Genomic DNA, 20,454 nt, shown 5'->3' with positions numbered 1-20,454 from the left:
CTCTCTATTTGTGTCATTTCTTGTACTAAAGGTTGAATTATTACATAAAAAGTATGTTTTGTTTGTGAGTGTTGTGTTCAGTTTGTAATGGTTACAAAAGAGCAGGAAAAATGCAGGTAGATACCTGTAGAGTTATAAAGTGGTTAATGAGGAAAACCTATTTTGTCACATTGTAATAATAACTTATATTGAAGTTGAAGAAATTGTGTACATTTTCATGGAATTTTTGTGATATTGTACCATAAATGATTGTCGATTTTGGAGCTCAGGAATTAAAAAAAAAATTGTTTGTATCTATTTTGATCTATCAGAATTCACCTTGCAAAGGGTTTTCCATGAACACATTACCTTCATAAGGCAGGAGGAGACTGTATATATGATATCAGTATGTAATAAAACTCAAAAGCATATTTTGTTTTTTCTGTACACCTTTATATAGTGGGATTGCAATCAACCCTTAAACCTTAAAACCTCTTCCTCTTTATACTTCTCAGCTGCTAGTGACTGCTGTAGCTAGTATTACAACAGCCACAAAATCCACTCAGCTGCTATAGTCTCAGTCCTGGTCTAATATAGACTCACTGGCTTTTCTAGTGTCAACTCCATAGCTAGTCCAGGACAATTAGAACAGACCCCTGTTCTCGCACCTGTCTCACACACTCTTTGTCTGCTGTGTTCCTTGATCTGACTCCCTAACAAGCCCAAACCCAGTTCAAGAGCCCTTTCTTCTGTTTTTGTGCTTTCTATCATTTCTGCCACCTTTCCACCCCCATCTGCCCACAACGTACTACCCATTCTGCTCCACGGTTGTCTTCTCTTGATGCCACTGCTCTGTACTCACACTGGGTGCTGTCACGCCTGCAGCTGCACAATCTGCCTCTGCACCTGTGGGGGATTTGGCCACGCAAGTATAAAGGAGACATCGTGATCAGAGCTGAATGCGGAACCTCACTTTGAGCAACTGCCATGAGTACCTCATGCCCTGTGCTTCTTGTGCGCCTTCTCTCGTTTTTCTTCTCGTAATCCCTGTTCCTGTCTTCCCCCCAGTAACAACTCCCTGGCTCCCTGACCTTTGTACCATACCTGACTTCAATCTAGTGGACTCTCGTTTTGTACCGATGAACGCAAATCGCCCGACCCTTGCCTGTCCTGACCACTCTTTTGGCTGTCCCTCAATAAAGAGCACCTGAACCCGAGTCCTCCGAGTCCTGCTCCTGTGTTCAGGATGACAGCTGCCTTTGGGCTATAGACCATTTAGCTTTCAAACCTGTGCAAAAAAATTGCCAACAAACCATAAATCTGTACCATCATTGATGCTAAACGACAGTTCAGGATATCTGTAGAGAATGCTGTTTATATCGTTATACCTCCATCTTGTGGTTGACATGTAGAAAATTAGCAATATTAGCAAAATAGTAGCTCCACCTCTGATGAAATACACTACTGGTAAAGTAAAGGACAGAGAACAAACTAGTAGCCATCATGGACAGTAACTCTGACACATTTCATGCCACCTTGGATAAACAGAGGAGCACCATCAGCAACACACTGGCCCAGCTCCTGTGCTCCAAAGGGCCTTCAGAGGTTATTCATGCCACGGTGGTGATGAAAGTGATGGAAGAAGGGAAAGGGGTGTGAAAGACATATCAATGTAGTGTCAGTTGTTTAGAGGGTGCTGTACTAGTCCGTGGTGGTGAAGCAGGAGCTAATCTGTCAGCCAAGCCTCTTTGTTTAAAACTCACTCTGCATTCCCATCCTCATCTAGTACCATGAATTTTGGGTAATGACTGAAAGAATGAGATTGGCAACACAAGCAGGTGAAATTAGGTTTCTCTTTAGCATCACTGGGCTCACACTCCATGATATAATGAAGAGTTCAGTGATCCAAGACAGAGTAGAGTCTCTGCTTCTCCAGATCAAGTCTTCCTAGGTGGTTTGGACATGCTGTATGAGAGCTGCCATCCCATCGGCTACCGGGCACGTCCCACTTCCCGAAGATCCCCAGGCAGATAGATCCAGGACACGTGGGAAAGGTTATCGCGGCTATCTGGGCTACTCCAGACCTCCATGGAGAACCTGGAGGCTGAGGTTAGAAACAGGAAGATCTTGGCCTGACTGCTCTGCCTGCAACCACTGTGACCCTCAGCAGGACAAAAGGATGAAAACTGACTGACTGACCGAAACTGTTTTCCTACAAACTCCAGTTCTGTCCCCATTGTTGACTGCTTCACGTAAAATATGCAACACTTTTCTTATTTCAGCTGTATTTATTGCTTCCGCCCTCACATAACCTTACTTTTACCATAACTTTAAGCCAATGAAAGCTGTAATTTTATCTTTAACACAAGAGGAAGACTACAGGTGTACATTAAGCACTGCAGTACCTGCACAAACTTCAGAAGCAAGGCCTTGGGTCATTTTTACATTTAGCTGACACTTTTCTCCATAGCAGCTTACAATGTTAAAGTTACATTTATTACAAGCTTACAATTATTTACGTATTTATGCAGCTGGGTCATTTTACTGGAGCAATTTAGGGTAAGTACCTTGCCTGAGAGAACTACAGGCAGAGGTGGGGACCAAACCTATGACCTATGGATCCAAAGTAGCTTCAAGCACTACACACTACTAGCTGCCCCATTTTTAGGCTGCTCTACGAATACAATTTTAATATTTTCAATTTTCCATCGGATCACCATTTCACTATAAATGGGTAAATTGTTCATTTGTTCAGTTTATCCCTAATGATTCTCGAAACTGACATACAGACCAACACCAGCACTACGGTCACTGGCCTCAGGGGCGCGCGCGCACCGCAGGACCGCGAGAGCCAGCCAATCTGCTCGCTCGCTCGCTCGCTCGCTCGCTCGCGCGCGCGCGCGGACGTCCCCGACTCACGCGCCCGTCGCGCCGCTCCTTCGTCCGCGCGAGCCGGTGTTGCGCTGACTCAGTGCCTTAGCAACGTCCTTTCTGCAGCCGCCGACCGCCGCCCGCGACGCTCCGCTCGCATCTCAAAGAGAAGACCATGGCTAAAACCGCGATCGGTAAGGCTGGAAGGGGGGCATTTTTACCCGTTTTACTGAGAAATACTGCAGCAGTGGTGCTCTGCACCATGGCATAAATGAAAGGTTGGTTGGTGCCGGTGTGAAGGGTAATTTTGACAACCCGAACACAATGACGGCAGGGATGAAAACCGAATGAATCGGACTTGCTCTCCACACCTTGGCGAAAAATTGCAAAAAACAGCAAACAAGCAGACGAGGCTTTAAAATAGACATTTGCGATATTATATAGTTATTTAAAATGGTCGTTGCGCATTTCTCACTCATTAATATTGTATCAGTGGGGCCGATGAGTTCGACAGCAGATACCGGTCGGTCGCATTCCCCACCCACGCCCAAAAAAATAGCATCGCGTAAATGACAGGTCGCACACTGATAATTTGTGTATATATATATATATATATATACTGCACATCTTGGGGGAATGGAATGCACCGCGGGGGTTTTAAGGAGAACATGCGGACAGAATGGTGTGGTATCGATCATGCAGCACCTGCTGGTGTCGTGCGGCTCGGGATCGAGCTCCATACTGCAGAAAGACCCCACCCAACGCCTGGGCATCGCAGCGCTCGACAGCATCTCTTCGTTCAGCGTCCGGCACGAAAAAGCAAAAGGCACATTTTCACATTCCCATCCGTTATACCGAATCGTAAAGAAGAATATTGCGTCGATTATATGTAGTCAAAACATTTGCTTTACAGTGCAGTACAATCCATTAAAATGCTACATTTTGGGGTTGGCCTTTGTGTGATCTAAAGATGAATGTAAGATAATATATTTTCCTTTACAGGCATAGATACAGAATGAAATTACTACTGGACACATGATCATTTTCTCTGAATGAGCATTCTTATAGAAATATGCAAAGTTATATAGGTTTTGCATTTCAGCAATGAATAAGGGGGCTTATACTGCTGTAAATCTGTTCCCTGTATTTTTACATTACATGGTTGAACCAATTTGTTGAACAATATGAAGGAAAATGTGGAAGCCTTTATGGAAACCTTTTACTGCCCATCCAGTTTGAGCTGACCTCTGGGAGGAGATGTTCACAGATGAGCCGCACTTGTCCATCAAAGCTTAGATTAAAAGACAAGCTCCCATTTTGGTACCTGAGAATAGTGTATAAATCAAATCATGCTGTATTTGGTTTCAAAGTTTCAGGATTGCGTAGCCATTGGTTGGCAATGACAAAGATATAAGAAAGTGCATTCATTTTGGAGCTTTGGTGGCTTTGATGCTTGTCTAGCCTGTTAGCACAGCAGTGGGTCAGACAAACACAAGAGCAGCCAGAATTAAATAATCAAAATTGGTTTTATGGAATTATAGGATTTCCATCTCTATAGCCAAAAACCTGTGCGAGTGGCCTCTTTCTTGTAGTATGTGAGGGGTCTGGAAACCCTATTTGATTCTCTCTGGTAGGTATTCAGCTGATGAGTTCAGCAGGTTCTACTTATTCCACAAGAGCTGGAAATGAACTAATGAGTTTCACCACGGCCATAAAATGAATAAAGTGGTGCACTGTCCAGCTGCAGTAAAGACCTCCTTGAATTGACTCTTCAGGGCCATAGCTGAAAAGCTGCCGGGTGGTTTACCGGAGGGTTTACTGAAGTGATACACTGAATGGTTTTTTCTTTATTGTACTTGAGTACTTACATTCTGTACTCAATATGTTTTATTATACTGGCCTCTAACGAAAATGTACCTTCTGATGTGCTCTGAGAATGTGTAAGCTGTGTTGAATTTGGATATTTTTAGGTGGTATTGAAGAATGCTGTGGTGGGCTGGAGCCTATCCTGGAAACATGAGGTGTGAAGCAGGGTACACTGTGGATGGGGCACCAGCCCTTCGAAGGGCAGTCAGACACACACTGTTTCACTCACACATACACACATTACAAGCACTTTAGTCACCAGCTAATCAAAACACATGTCTTTGAAGTGTGGGAGGAAACGAGAGCAATCAGGAAATTGGTGTGAACAGTGCGAGATTGTGCAAATTCCACCCAGCCTGAGCATGATTCAAAACCCTGCCTTATTGCACCGCCCAGGCACTGTGAGGCACCAGTTCTACTTGCTGCATCACCCTTTTGTTACATAGTAAATGCTTTATATCCCTTCCTTTTATGACCAAATATCAGCACCAAAGATGTAAAATTAACACATTTTTATGAGACCCTACATTTTTATGCTCTAATGAAGTAAGTTCTCGTTGCTCAGCAAGGTTCAAACCTTAAGTGTGCTGTGGTGTTTTAATGAAGCTTTGAATCCTAAATACACAATGTCTCCGTATTCCGCATCCTATGATTCCTATCTGCGTTGAACTCTTGAATACGAAAAGCCACGCCAGACCAAATGGTGCTGGGCTCTGCTGGGCTGCGATACAGGGAACGGCACATAGCAAATGGAGCGAGTAAGCGGCCAGACTGTCGGTCACAAGTAGATGCTGTACCCAGTCACAGCTGACGGCAGAGGATGCTTTGTGAATTTGAGTAACCTTGACAGCGACGGTGGGATGCCTCCTCTTCCTGTGTGTGTGTCTATGCATGGCAGGGGTGACAGAGGTGTTCCTTGACCATCTTATCGTAAAATATCGGGCATGTGCATGAAATTACCGCTTGATTTTTGCAGTGCGGCGAACGTGTGATGTCAAAAACCCATAAATAGAGAAATAAAGACTAAGAGGGTAAATAATTTATACTCCAAGTAACATCACCGACAGGTTTAGGATTTAGTGTGGATTAAAAAAAAAAAAAATCTGCTGACAGTTCATAACAAGGCTGTGACTCAACCTTGGAGTGTAAAGTCATCCTGGGCAGTAATTGGCAATTGCAGATTTCTCCTGGACACTAGCTTCCACCTCCTGGCTGCAGGACTCATCTATATTCCAGACTGAACCTCAGCAGCACTCTGAAGGTCCCTTTTTTTTCTGATATCTTATTTTTTGGACGTTGGAAAAAAAATGTGTCAATAAATCAACGTCATGTCTCAGCATTTACAAGAAGACAGCCTCATCCTACATGGACAAGAAGCTGTGGGGGAGAAGATGCTTATCTGCTGTTTGAGACATTTTGAAAGTCTTCATCATCATATCAATAAAACGGCAGTCAAGTTTCCCTTTCAGGTTATGAACTGGTACATATGAAGAGCTTGGAAACTGAGAGCCACAGTGATTACTTTCACAAATGGAAAAAATACTGTAAAAATGAATAGCTGGGTCAGAATTTACACAATAGAAATTTATTTTTTATTATTATTTTTTTTACCCATTTTTCCAGCTGCGTAATTGAGAAAATTACTGTTAGTACATTGCTTATAGGTTTTACAGCAGAAAGTACAATTTGACCCTGGCTCCCTTGGGTGCAAGACACAGCTCTAATCAACTCACTCTCTTGAATGTCTATAATTATTATTTTGTTTGACTGCTTAGTTTAATTTTTTTAAAAATTCTTTTACATGTAATTTTTTTCTGAGACCCAGTTATCTTATAAACACTTTAGAGATGAAATTTTCATTATACACATTTTCCAGTTTGTTTATTTTTATGTTCTTCTTCTGTTTCCTCAAATTTTTCTTTTTACTTGGGTAAATGACCTGCACTTCCACATCCAGCCTTTAGTTGGCAGTAAAACACACCCAAACAGAGGAGGAGTGGGTAACACTCAAAAATAACAATACAAATTAATAAAAATTTCATACAAATTTAAAAATATAATACAAATTAAAATTAAAAGTTGATGGACATTTATGTGTTTGTGGGATAAATCGGTTAGAAATCAGAACTTAATGTGCAGATTTTATGTTCATTTGTTTTAAATGTGTTTTGATTTTAATGTAGGTCAAAGTTAATAAAAATAATAAAGTGTTCCACTGCAACGGACTCATGTTCCATCCAGAGTATACCCTGCGTCACGACATATGCTTCTGGGATAGACTTCATACCACCCTGACCCTGCATTGAATAAGTAGTTACGGATAATGGATGGAAGTGTTACTTATGGATGGAAGAGTTTTTTTTTTTTTTTTATTTATTATAGCTTTGGGGATTTTATAGAACCTAACCCATTAATAAATGGAGTGATGTAGCTTTTATTGACTGTGACCTTGCAGTCCAGTTCACATCACTTTGGAGAAAAGCACCTGTGCCTAAGTGAATAAAAGGAAATGTAGTAAAAATGATTTTGGAGTTAGAAACAGTCTTCTGGTTCCAGTTGTGTTTGTAAGTTCAGGAGCTAGAGCAGTAAAAATAAATCTGAAAATATTTATGCAGCACAGGCAATTAGGCTACACCGAGCTGCCACTTTTACGCACTATCAATTAATCCTTATTTTTAACAGATAAAGATGCAAGTGTTTTCAATGAGTTAACGTTGCGGTGTATTTTGACAGCATACAAAGAGAAAATGAAGGAGCTGTCTGTCATCTCCCTTATCTGCTCCTGCTTCTATCCGGAAACACGCAAAAAACTGGTGTGTGAGTTTGAAGGTAAGTATCTTATCATGCGGTGGCCATGCTGTTTTGCGAGAGTCGATCCTTGACATAAACAAAAAGTCGGACAAGGAAAGGATTAATTTTAATTTTTATTTTGTGCCTGACATCTTGTTCCTCCCCCAATTCAGACATGGAGGTCAAGCCCATAAACAAGCGGGCTTCCGGCCAGGCTTTTGAGGTGATTCTGAAGACGCCTTCCCCGGTGTCAGATGCGGCTCACAGTCTTGCCTCACCCCCCAAGAAGAGGGACATATCCCTGGAGGACATCCAGAAGAAGCTTGATGCAGCAGAGGACCGCAGGAGAGTGAGTATCTTGTACTCTGCCCATGACTGCAACCTTACTGGAAAATTTCAGTTTAAGCCAAAAAAAAAAACCCATAAACTGATTGACCAAATAAGCAAGAATATAAGCAAAGAAATCTCAAAACGTTTGATGAAATACCTACACGAGAAATAAAATTTCATGATCTCGATGCAGGTTTATATGCAGATAGACTTTAAATTCAATCAATCCAATTTTTACTTTTTAGGTATCTCTATCTTAGAGATTTGAGTCAAGCCAAAATGTACTGAAGTGATACAAATGTACTGTGTGTATTTGGGAGCAGTGTTTTTCTGCTCGGGGACTGAATGTGCTTGTAGAGCGCAAAGCTATTGAGAACTTTGAGAAGGACAAGACTGCAGACGCATGTACCACATACACTGAGGTATAACGGGGCATCGTGTCCCGTTGCACTCCAGTCTCAGGAGGCCGAGCTCCTGAGGGCGCTGCAGGAGAGGCGCGAACATGAGAGGGACGTCCTGCTCAGGGCCTTGGAGGAGAACAGCAACTTCAGCAAGATGGCTGAGGAGAAGCTGCAGTTCAAGATGGAGCAGATCAGGGAGAACCGTGAGGCCTACTTGACCTCTATCATGGAGCGCCAACAGGAGAAGGTAGATGTTGGTGTGCGATGACATGTTTCTGTGCTTGGGGGATGCTGGAAGAAGGTTGAGAAGATGAAGCATGTTGAAAGAACGGAGCTTGTGGTCCTTCAATAATTCAAGATGTCTTTTGAGGGTACCAGGGTACTAAGCCTACTCTAAGTGCACTTCATGCCAGTAGCTGTTGCAGTGGCCATAGCGCTTGTTACGAGGGCACAACACTTTTGATTGAAATGCTAACATCCCAGGAGGTGAATTGCTGTTATAAATTTAAACATGCTGCAATTTTTGGTAAGCAAATATCTGCTTTTATAAATGGGTAAAAAGATGTAAAGAGGAAATGGATGCATACTTCACACTCTGCAAAGCACATGAATGCCATGCATCTTCCATAAGGATACCAACTACTTAATATACTCTCTACTTCTTACTTCCTCTCACATTGGCAGCGTCGACCAATCACAACGTTCCGTCAAGGTAAACGTAATATCACAACTGAAATAGCAGGTTCAATGTTGTTTTTATTATCAATAAATATATATAGCTGTTGCTTTTCTCCAAAGCATCTTACAGTGTTAACATTTTTCACAGTGATTTACAGGGATCAGACTTTTGTTAGTGAGGCTACACAGAGTTTCTAACAGCATAGTGTCTGCAGACTTTGCAGCGCGAAAGACACAGGCAGTGATCTCGGGAAAGTATTTATTGATGTCATAAACTGTCCTAAACATAAACACTATGTGTGAACCAAATTATCAAAATGTCTCCGTCCACGGTGTACCTTCCCTCTCACCATATATTTCCTGGGTAGACTCAGGACCTCCATGACCCTCCACTGAATACAGCGCTATTGAGAATGAATGAATGAATGAATGAATGAATGAATGAATGAATGACTTAAAAAAACGAGCCAGAAATAATACATTTGTTACAAGTATTACAAAATAAATTGGTTTCATTGTTGTGCATAAAATACCTTTTATTCTTCTATTTTAGTCCATTTTAGGTGACACGTTTCTCATCAACTAACATTATTTTTTCCGTAACATAATTGTAGGTGGGGAGGTGCGGTGGCGCAGTGGGTTGGACCGGGTCCTACTCTCCGGTGGGTCTGGGGTTCGAGTCCCGCTTGGGGTGCCTTGCGACACACTGGCATCCTGTCTGGGGTGTGTCCCCCTCCAGCCTTTCGCCCTGTGTTGCTGGGTTAGGCTCTGGCTCCCTTCGACCCCGTATGGCACAAGTGGTTTCAGATGGTGTGTGTGTGTGTGTAATTGTAGCTGGACCCATTCACAACAGAGATTTGCCTCACAGTGATTTCATGGAACAACTTGATGCTGTTGTATGGCCCACGGGTGTTTCTTTTGCCCCTACAAATAGCAGACACACCGTTGCGCCGCTGTTGAGCAGAACAGCCATGAGGATGAGCAGAGGCAGAGGCGCTTTAATTGTGCGTGTGTGTCCCGTGCAGGAGCGACACGCCCAACTTGTGCGCCGGAACAAGGAGCTGAGGGAAGAGCTCTCCGCGTGAAGCTGACAGCCAGCTCCGCCACTGCCCCCCCCCGCCCAACCCCTGCTACTGCTCATACTGCACAGCGTACAAGCCTTGGTTCCCCTGGGGGTTAGAGGACCACGCCAACCGCATACCCCCCACCCCACCCACAGCATTATCAACATAGAGAAGTGGCACGCTCCTCTCTGAACGGCGACCTGCTTGGTATCAAACAAACAGTAAAGAAAGTGAACATGAGTATTGTTTTGTAAATACTTCTTTCTTTGTTATATATAGGACAACCGTGTGCAGTTTTCTAATTTTCTTTATTTATGGATGTTATGTATTTCCTTAAAATATGCAACTGTTTCACTGTTGTAACAGGCTTCGGTGTTGTGAGCTGCCGGTTAACTGGTGTTTGCGGTGTGTGGTTCCCAATGATGTCTGTGTCCGTGCAGTGTGTCTGTGTGAGGAATGCAAGCAGTCTGTGCACGGAGGCTCCAGGTAGAGGTAGACCTTTACAAGCCCCTTCCCCCTCCCAGCCCTTTACACATACACACAAACACACACGTAACACACACCGAAAGGGAAATGACGTGGTGCAGATTATGCCACCCTGCAGAAAGGCGGGGGAAGACCTGCCCACGGACACCTGGGTTGGACCCAGGGCAGAGTCAATTCACACATCTTAACCCTCTGGTTGTGTTCCGGTCAGTTTTGACCCATTTACCTGTCATAAATATGGTTTCTTTCACCTGGCTGCCGTAAGGCTTCGCGACATCCTCCACACCAGGCATCTGAACATGTAAAATGAATGATGACCTGTTTCCTTGAATTTAATGAGTTTTATTGTCATTTTGTACATATACGGTGTGTGCAGTCAGATCTGGTCATAGGAAACGAATGAGCGACACTTTGATAAAGAGCAAAGAGTGATAAATGCCAAATTCAGGAGTTCACAGTCACACCAATACTCACATACACAAGCAGTATCATCTCAGGTAAATGGGTCTTACAAACCATAAATTCCAAAAAGAAGTGTAGAACTTGTGATAATGACTAGGAATGGAGTTGGTTTGAAGGTTTGACAATGTTAAATGACCACTTATGTGTAATAATTGCTTTATAAATTACAATGGGCTGCCCAATTATCGAGGGGAACACCGGAAATAGAAAGCGGTGTCGAACACGATCCGAGGGTTACAGAGCGGTTACGCCGAGGTCGCGGGTCTCTCTCCAGCCCTTTGGCCTAACAACCCCATCCCGTTCACATTCAGCCAGAGATCCTGATTCATCGTCGCTCACTGTGCGAAAGCTTTGATATCTAATGGTTCAACTGCATGGATAGTTGTGTATAAAATTCCTCATTTGCTTCTTGAGGGCCAGGTGACTTGTGTTTGTATCGTCCCGGGACCCTGGTTCCTGTGCCACTGTCCCTCGCTCACATGCAGAGGGATTTATGTATTAGCTCGCAGAACATTGCTCACCACGGTCCAGAAAGGGACACTGCCAACTCCTCTGCAGAGCAATACACCAGGTGTTCTACGGGTAAAGAGGGGCATAGTGAACAGCAGCCTCCTCTGAATAAAGTGCGTGCTGCAAAAATTGTGAGCGCATATGGACGGTGTAGCTGAGACGTGTAAACCCCAGTGCTCCGGTGTGTTTCACAGAGCAGAGCCAGGGCCTCGCGGTGTTACAGGTGAGTCAAAGGTACGCAGCGGGAAGCGAAGCCAGCGAGGCCTGTTTCTCAGGTGACGCGGACGGGTCGTACCTGCCCTCGCTCACCAGAAGCGGAACGTCGGGAGAATGCGTCGACTCACGTGCGGCTCGAACGCGCTGTGCTCTATTGGACAAATGATGTGTCAGCCTGCATATTCTGCTTCCTGTTTGTGTCATCCCCGCCCCCTCCCTCCCTCCCCGCTCACGCATATCATTGTGAGCAAGCTGTGGTGAATAAAGGTTCGGGGTTCTGTTAACGAGAGATTGTGCTCTAGTGCTTGCTTGTGTTGTGTCTGTCTCTTGGTTCCTGCTGGATTAGAAGCTGTTGGAGGATGTTCATCGTATAGATTTTTCATTACCAGCAACTGTGCACTGTGTGGTCACTCATTAAAATGTGACAATCTGAAAACAAGCCAAAGTCTGCATGATTCGTGTTTTTCTTTCTCGAGTCCTTTCGTGGAATTTTTCCACGCCCAGGTGGGGACCATCTTTAGCTGCAAAAATTGGTCTAACACACGATTCAATTATTTCAACGTATCAAAGAATGTCACTTGATTGGGGCAGCAGGTGGCGCAGTGGTTAGAGCCACCTTCGGATTCGAAGGACACAGCTTGAATCCACCTCCAGCTGTACTACCCTTGAGCAAAGTACTTACCCTAAAATTACTCGGGTGAGAATTCTTACTATATATATGGGTCAGTCGCTTCTGACAAATGCACCTGCAATTGAACAAACGTGACTGAAATTCATGGATTATCTAAACTTCACATTGCGGTAACTGCAGCAACGCACTGGAGACCAGCAGGGGGCGTAATTGCTTAGGATTTGCAAACAAAGCGACCCATTTTGTGTGCGCTTCCTGCGTCTGGCTCATATTAAAAGCTCATTTATTCTAGGCCTCATTTGAGCAAGCACTCTGCTTCGAAGGAGAGCTTATTCACACACGAGCGGGTGACGCCGGTTCCGAGAGCAGGGCAGAAGCTGCAGCGGACGCGAAGGGGAGAGCAGCGGCGCGGACGGAGCGGGCGTGCGCTCGGGAGCGCCGAGTCCCGCCAGCGGGTCGTTTGGCGGTCGATCTAGGACAAAGCGCCGCTTGTGCGCTCGTCCCCCCTCTCCACGGCCTGCTCTGCGCCCTCTTCCCACACGCTGAGAGCAGCTAGGCCGCCATTGTCCAGGATATCCTCTTGTTGTTAATAGCTTCCTGGATTCAGAGAGCAGCCAAGGCGTTTGGAGTCGGAAAGGCACTGGTGCTGCCCTCAGTTGAGACATGCAAAATCACGCCCTCCTGTTGTTGCGCAAGCGATCGCTCATCACGTCGCTGAGAGCAAGACAAGCTAAAGATCTTTTCGCCAGTTGATGAAGTTCTTCAAAATGCCTCACATCCAGACCACCGGGCTGGAGGCGGGAGAATTGAGAAACGACCGACTTCTCTGACCGTAACGCGCAGCGGTCCAAGAATCAACCGCGCTTGTGCCGTAATGTCGATGTGATCGACCGGTGCGGTTTTACCGCAGCGACTGAGCACTGACCGCTGATTTGTTAGTAAGTCGTAATAAGCAAATGCGGCGGTGGACGGCGTAAAGGTTAAAGCTGCTGCCTTTGGGTCCGAAGGCCGCGGGTTTGAACCCTGCCTACTGCCGTAGTATGCACCGGCAAGGTACTTTCCCTAAAATCGCTCAGCTGCGCAAATAAGCGTAAGCTTGTAAGGGTTTCGGGGACATTATCGCTGCTGGCTGAAACAGAAGACGCTGTAAAAATGACAGAAAGTGTGCGCACATGAAAAAGAATGAGGTGGAGCATTGGGGTTTTACACAGCTTGTTTATTATGCGGTACAAGGAAGGAACTGAGCACAAAACCAACCCCTACTGCACTACAGCTAACCCCGTCTCCAAGCATCCCGGAACATAAAGCAAGGGCTCCTGATTTGTCAATGCTTCATTCACAACATACAAAATAAACCCTTTTACCTCAAACGGAAATACACATCTGTTTTTTTTTTTTAATTTTTTTATTTTTTTTAATTTTGCAAAACTGTTTTTTTGAAGACTTTAAAAGACCTTATGAGGAGGGGAGTGCAATTATGAAAACAACAAGAGATCCTAAAGGAAAATGATATTTTTCTAACAGTCATCCCTTTGTTTCATAACAAGGCTTTCAAATGGAAGAATAGATTTCAAGGTGCCTCTTTTACTGGTTTTGTTGTCAGATTTAAATAGATAAGAATAAACTGAGCTATGCAAATCTGGGAACTGAATATTGTTTAAATAAGAAAATACAAAATCCACAGTCGAAAGGCTCAGCTGCTACAAAGCGTACAATAACATTCAGCTGTTATTGCTACCAAAGAAAAATTTTTAAGAATTAGAATACAAATCAGATTTTTAAAGGACAGGATTTAACAGGACTTGCTTGTCAACATCCAGAAAAAAGGCTGCACTGTTTCTGAAGCAGCTGATGGCTGCATCACTCAAATTGATTAATTTTTTTCATATGAAGACTGATTTTTACCCAGGGAAAAATGTCACCGTTGTGACTTTTCGTAAGTTATTAAATAAATGTTTAAAAAATTACACTCGTCAAAACGGTTAAGGGAAAATGAGCAAACGCACTCCTCCTTCAGCATGCTTTACCCAGTAGCTGTGTGCGGTTCACACACTGAAAGACAAAAGACTGTTCTACCCGGACATCAGTGGGTTGCAGCCATTATGTATCATGCCTCTGTAAGGGTGACAAGGCCATAAACAAAAAAAACAAACAAACAAATTAAAAAACAAAACTCAATGCTGGTGTAAAGGTTCCTGTTTTTCTCTTTCATATATAAAATCATGTTCTATAATGGTAATTTTATCTAATTACTTCCTCTCTCTCTACAACAAGAAACACAATAAGAGAAGCAACCGGCCTTTTGCACTGCTGTGTTCGAGGAGGCCCAGCTCTCCCGGTGTTCTCAGTTCAAGGTTCGAGATCAGAAAGCCCCTATCTCCATGCCCCACGGCCGATATGGCTTCCCCAGGCCAGCAGGGGGGGCCGAGGGGCTCAGTGCATTGGGGGAGATGAGGGGAAAGGCACCGAAGGAAAAGGGGAACGCAGACAGGAGGGGAGGCGTGAGCTTGGCTGCGGTGACAGGCAGCACCGGGGCCAGGGTGCCATTGGCGGGCACCCTCAGGGGTCCAGGCTCGCTGTGCGGCGTGCCGCTAAGCCTGGCGGGAGCCGGGGGCTCGGCGGAGGAGGCGGGGCTGCTGGCGGTGCGTGCGGGCGTGGCCCCCGACTGCTGTTGCTGCTGCTGCTGCTGTTGGAGTAGGAGGTGGTGCGCCAGGTGGGCGGGGGGCGCGCCAAAGGCGGAGCCCCAGGCCAAGTGTCCGAGTCCCGAGTGCGCCTCCCGCTGCGATGCGTAGCTGCTGAGGTGGGAGACCAGGCGTGTCCGCAGCGGGTCAGAGCTGTCCAGGCCCTCCATGAGACTCAGGTAACGCGCCGTCTCTGCCAGGCACTCGCGGAAGCCCAGCCCTCGGTAGTCCATAGCCAACGCGTGGGCATCAAAGTAGCCTGCGAGGAAAAAGGTGCCACGGTCAGTCCATCAACAATCTTAGGAAGTTCCCGCTGCAAGAAAAAATAAACGGAAATGTACTTTTGCCTGAGTCAATAAGTCCCAGGGTGTGCCACGGACACGCTCTCGGCCGGGCAAAGAGGGCCCTTGTGAAGTCTGAGAGGTCACTTCCTGCGCTGGGGTGGCTGAGCCTGACGTACCATCGATCCCAGATCTCTCCGCCAAGCCGCCTTCTCTTCCATTTAATACTCGAAATGTACCATCTCAAAACGTTTCTTGGAAAAATTAACTTAAAGGAATCAGTTCTTATCTGCTCAGCGTCTCAGTCCCTCGTAACCTCAAACTTGTGAACTCTGAGGAGAAACTACAAGGTTCGTTCTGTCATCTCTACAAATCCGTACAGTCACGACTGCGATAACGTGTCATGCAGTACGTGCGTTTACAAACAGCGGTGTTCTATTCCCCGTTATTCATCTTGCTATAATATCCTGTGAGAGCTGCCTCTGACTGTACAGCGTTGGACTGAGTGAAAAAACCCTCTAGGACACAGACACAATACCGTCTGTAAACAGCTAGTGAAGTGGGGTCATACTAAAAGTTTGGCATTTAGGTTTAAAGGAAATAAGAGCGCATGTGGGACGTCTGGTTTACCTTTGCCACCAGCGGCGTGAAGCATCTTCAGGTGGTCCACAGTCATCTGCAGGATCTCAGCCTTCTCCAGCTTGGCTGAACCCTGGCAGCGTGAGGAGCAGAAGACACTGGAGTCGGTCGAAGTGATGCGGTCCTGACACAACGCGACTCTTACGCGATTCTTCATCAGACCATCAGTTTCAAATTCAGTCTACGGATACGCGATGGATCACCTGCTTCTCAAAAGCGCTGGGCACCAGTCTCCTGAGCTCGGACAGGCTGTTGTTGATACGATCACGGCGCCGTTTCTCAATGATCTGTAAGCGAGACATTGGTCATTGGCCTCGCATAGACGGGGGGAGAAGACAGTCCAGTGGATGGACGGATGGGCACGATGACACACATCGGACAAGGTGCCGTACTCACTCCTCTGCGCCGTTTCCTCGCCTGGACCTGGGACGAGGTACACGGAGACATGGATCCATGTGGAGACCGGAGGCTCCTTCAGAAGACACACACCATCCATGCTTTAAGTATTCATGTTAAATCCATTATCATTTACCAGTATTTAACACTATCCTTCTTAACACTGTACTGTTGAATTCTAAATAAAAAAAAATACTTTTTTCCAGCTTTAAATATAACCTTGGCTTGATGGTTTATTTATGTATAACCTTAACATTTTACTTATGTAGAGTGTATCGCGGAGTGACAAAATTTCCATATGTCCAATATGAAAACTTACATGATCCGTTTTTTCCTTTTGCATTTGATTTATGCTACAATTTTTTAATTACTAGAGAGTCATACATTTGAAAAGAGACATTTGTTGTTCATTTTGTTTTTTTTTTTCTCATCTGTGAAACATTCAGCTCCGGCCGGGCAGGAAAAAAATCAAAGATAAAAACTTTTTAAACTTAAGGTAAAGCCCGCCGCTCAGAAGTGCGCGACGAGATGCCTTTTTTACCCGTTCTCGTCGGCGCTTTCCTTCTCAATCTCGACATTTTCGTCCAGCTCGCTGTCAGAGGAGCTGAAATCGTGATTCCTCTTCATCTTGAGCGCAGACAAGTTTCGGCGAAGTACACTCCCCGTGCGCGCGGTTCGCAGGCGTGAGACTGTCGGACCCCGACTCTGCGGCGCATCCGTTTAAAGCGCCACACTTTCCCACGGTGTCATGTCCACACCACTCCCAGTCCAGCGGGGGCGGGCACAGGACACAGGATGGCCAATGAGAACCAAAAGGCTCTGATTGACAGTATGATTCCAAGCTCTACGAATCGCATACTCTCCAGCTATTTAAATATTAGTGATGAGAAGCCAATGGGATCACAGTCAGTAACGGTGGCACTCCGCCCCCATATTCCTCACGCATTGCCGCGGCTGGCCGGCTGTCAGCACGCGCTGGCCGTGGGAAAGTTCCATCGCTGCACGCTGATAACCAATCAGGGGCGACGTCCGCGTCCGGCTTCGGAATGAATGTGGCAATTGGTCGGGGCGACGGGCGGTCTGCGAGCGACCGTGTGAACCTGTAATCCAACACTGACTCAGTCGTCGGAGCGCGCCGCGCGAGGGGAAGCCGCGAGGTCTAGTGTTACCCAACGGCGCGGCGACGCGCGCGGCACTCAAAGGCAGCACCGCGACAAAGGATGTGATGCAATTAAAGGAAACCCCATACGAGCTCGCGCGCACAAGGCTCACGCTGCGCGAGTTAGACACGCTTCTGAGAATCTCGAGTGCGTATTTTGGGGGCCACCAGATGAGATATAGCTATAGGAATGTAAAAAAAAAAAAAAAAAATCAATTTCGATATGATTTATCTACGGCTTAAAATTTTATGCAGGAGCCGGACAGGCCTTGTCTTGAATACCCGCGGGAAGGAGGCGTGTTTATCCCCTTCAGTGAACCCCGAGATGCGCGGGAAAGGCGGCCGAGTCATGTACTGCTTTTCCAGACATAAACATTACAACATGTATTACTGCTCCCCGACAGTTGGCCTTCAGTACAACTCCCACATGCACTGTCATTGTCCCTCGTGGTCAAATATTTGTTCTTGCTTTAAATCGTTAGAAGCAGGCAGTCACCAAAACAGTTTTTTTTTTCCCTCTCCATTCCCATGTTAATTAGTAGTTTGGTGAGTAAAAATATAATTGGTAATCCAGCAGCAATGATTTTTAGGCAACAGGCTGATGGCATGTGGGGAGCACGGTGGCGCAGCGGGTAGCAGTGGTGTCTCCCTGCATGTTCTCACCACGGTTTCCTCCTGGTGCTTCATTTTCCCCCCGCTTTCCAGAGTGTGTTTCACCCCGGTGACTGTGAATTGAATGTAGTGTGTGTGTGTGAGTGGGAAAGTGCGCCACGTTGCTGTGCCTTGTGAAAATGTAAAAGATAGGAAGTTCAGCACAATGCATCTGTCGTGGTCGGTTCTGAAGGAAGCGGCGGACCCAAGTGCAGAGCGGTAATCGTGGTGGTGTCTTCGGGGAAATCCAAGAGAGGAGGTCAGAGGACGGGCAAAGGGTCTTCGAGGTGCGAACGTCGTAACAGGGAGGATCCAAAAGGCGAGGTCAGTACACAGGCAAGAGGTCGATGATCAGAAAGAGGCAGGAGATCGGGGGAACAAAGGACGGGTTCGGGGAAGGCGTTCGGGAACAGGCTAGAGAAGGTCGCTAACGAGGAGGCAGATCAAGGTTCCGCATCAGCTGGTGGTCTGACGCAGCCTTTTATGCTGTAGTCTGCGTTGTGTCCCAGGTATTCCGTGTTGGCCCGGAGGTGTGGGCGTGGCAGTACCCCCCCCCGAGGAGCGGTCCAGAACACTCGAGGGCGACCAGGGGGACGGCCTCGAGGCCGAGGTGCGGGCCGATCCGGATGACTCCTGTGGAAGTTGGCGATGAGGCTTGGATCTAGGATGTCTCGTGCCGCTACCCAGCACCGTTCCTCAGGTCCGTATCCTTCCCAATCTACCAGAAACTGGAGTACCCCTCCACGACGGCCGGAATCCAGGAGCGCCCGTACCGCATACGCTGGTGCACCACCGTCAGGCAGGAGAATCGGGTCTGGAGGCGTGGTTGCGGGCTGGTGTAGGGAGGTGGCCAAGGGTTTGAGGAAGGATACGTGGAACGTCGGGTGTGTGCGTAGATGTTGGGGCAGGTTCAGGCGATACGAGACCGGGGTAACTCTGCGGATAATCTTAAAGGGTCCTATGTACCTTGGGCTGAGTTTCTTTGACATATATGGTCCTTGGAGACTCCGGGTTGATAGCCATACCCTCTGTCCGGGTGTAAGGGAGAGGTGCCGCCGATGTCGATCGGCTTGGTGTTTGATACGGGTTTGCGATTCTTGGAGATGTCGTCCGACAGCGGCCCATACCTTGCTGCTGGTTCGGTACCAAGAGTCCACAGCAGGCACATCGCTGGATCCCGGTTGCCATGGGAACAATGGTGGCTGGTACCCCAAGATGCACTGGAATGGAGAGACACCTGTAGAGGTATGGGTGAGCGTATTGTGGGCATACTCTGCCCACGGAAGGTATCGATCCCAGTGAGTTGGGTGTTCAAGACAGTAGCTTCTGAGGTACCGACCGATATCTTGCTGTAGCCATTCTATCTGCCCATTGGCTTGAGGGTGGTATCCCGATGTCATACTCACCGTGACCCCGAGTTTTTTCCAAAAAGCCCTCCAGGCACGCGATGTGAACTGAGGACCCCTGTCGGACACTATGTCTTCGGGTATACCGTAGAGCCGGAATACATGCTGAAATAGGAACTCTGCTGTCTCCAAGGCAGAGGGGAGCTTGGGCAAAGGAATCAAGCGACAGCCCTTGGAAAAGCGATCGATCACGGTTAAAATGGTGGTCTTACCATCTGACAGTGGGAGGTCCACTAAGAAATCTAACGCTAGGTGCATCCAGGGACGGTTGGGTACCGGCAGGGGTTCCAGGAGCCCTGCTCGACTCTGATTTGAAGCCTTGGACTGAGCACAGACTGGACACGCCCGGATGTAGTCCTGTACGTCCTCCCGGAGGGACGGCCACCAGTAGAGCTGCTGGATCCTAGCCTGAGTCTTCCCAAACCCTGAGTGCCCCGCCGCTGGATGGTCATGGGCCCATTGTAGGAGAGTGGTCCTCAGACCTGGTAGAACGTATTGTTTTCCAGAAGGTTTACCTGGTGGTTCGGGGTCCGCTTGTTGGGCTTGGGCCAGGTCCTGAGTGAAGTCCCACTGAACGGGTGCCACAAAGCAGGATCTGGGTAGGATGTAGTCTGGTTCCGGTACCTCCTGCGTTTCGTCATGCAGCCGGGAAAGGGCGTCCGCTTTGATGTTCTTTCGACCTGGTCTGTAAGTGACAGTAAAGCTGAACCGAGAAAAGAACAGCGCCCACCTGGCCTGACGCGTGTTGAGGCGCCGGGCTGTCTGCAGATATTGTAAATTCTTATGATCAGTGAGCACCAAAAAAGGGTGTTGTGCCCCTTGCAGCCAATGTCTCCACTCTTCTAGGGCTAACTTAATTGCTAGGAGCTCTCTATTCCCTATGTCCTAGTTTCGTTCGGCCTCAGACAGTTTCCTGAAAAAAAATGCACAAGGATATAATTTCACGGGCTTACCTTG

General features: G+C 46.7%; 2 protein-coding genes across 3 annotated transcripts; one reads left to right on the top strand and one right to left on the bottom strand.

Annotated features, from left to right (window-relative positions):
• Nucleotides 1-2,906: 2,906 nt before the first annotated feature.
• Nucleotides 2,907-12,089, top strand: stmn2b (stathmin 2b). Its single transcript, XM_018727091.2, has 5 exons — nucleotides 2,907-3,044; nucleotides 7,450-7,545; nucleotides 7,680-7,855; nucleotides 8,293-8,484; nucleotides 9,941-12,089. The coding sequence occupies exons 1-5, from the start codon at nucleotides 3,026-3,028 to the stop codon at nucleotides 9,998-10,000; spliced, it is 543 nt and encodes a 180-aa protein (XP_018582607.1). The 5' UTR covers nucleotides 2,907-3,025; the 3' UTR covers nucleotides 10,001-12,089.
• A 1,319-nt stretch (nucleotides 12,090-13,408) lies between these two features.
• Nucleotides 13,409-17,026, bottom strand: hey1 (hes-related family bHLH transcription factor with YRPW motif 1). 2 transcript variants are annotated; one of them, XM_018727096.2, is made up of 5 exons: nucleotides 16,823-17,026; nucleotides 16,282-16,357; nucleotides 16,089-16,172; nucleotides 15,877-15,958; nucleotides 13,410-15,224 (listed from the first exon to the last, which is right to left on the bottom strand). In XM_018727096.2, the coding sequence occupies exons 1-5, from the start codon at nucleotides 16,906-16,908 to the stop codon at nucleotides 14,647-14,649; spliced, it is 906 nt and encodes a 301-aa protein (XP_018582612.2). In that variant the 5' UTR covers nucleotides 16,909-17,026; the 3' UTR covers nucleotides 13,410-14,646. The 2 variants fall into 2 exon arrangements, with proteins under 2 accessions (XP_029103894.1, XP_018582612.2); XM_029248061.1 differs by having other exon boundaries at nucleotides 13,409-15,224; nucleotides 16,089-16,308; nucleotides 16,823-16,882.
• Between the last annotated feature and the right edge of the window lie 3,428 nt (nucleotides 17,027-20,454).

The sequence above is a fragment of the Scleropages formosus genome, chromosome 23 (genome assembly GCF_900964775.1).
Source record: "Scleropages formosus chromosome 23, fSclFor1.1, whole genome shotgun sequence".
Taxonomy (NCBI): domain Eukaryota; kingdom Metazoa; phylum Chordata; class Actinopteri; order Osteoglossiformes; family Osteoglossidae; genus Scleropages; species Scleropages formosus.
Note: the sequence above shows the minus strand (reverse complement) of the source record. Positions and strands in the feature narration are given on the sequence as shown.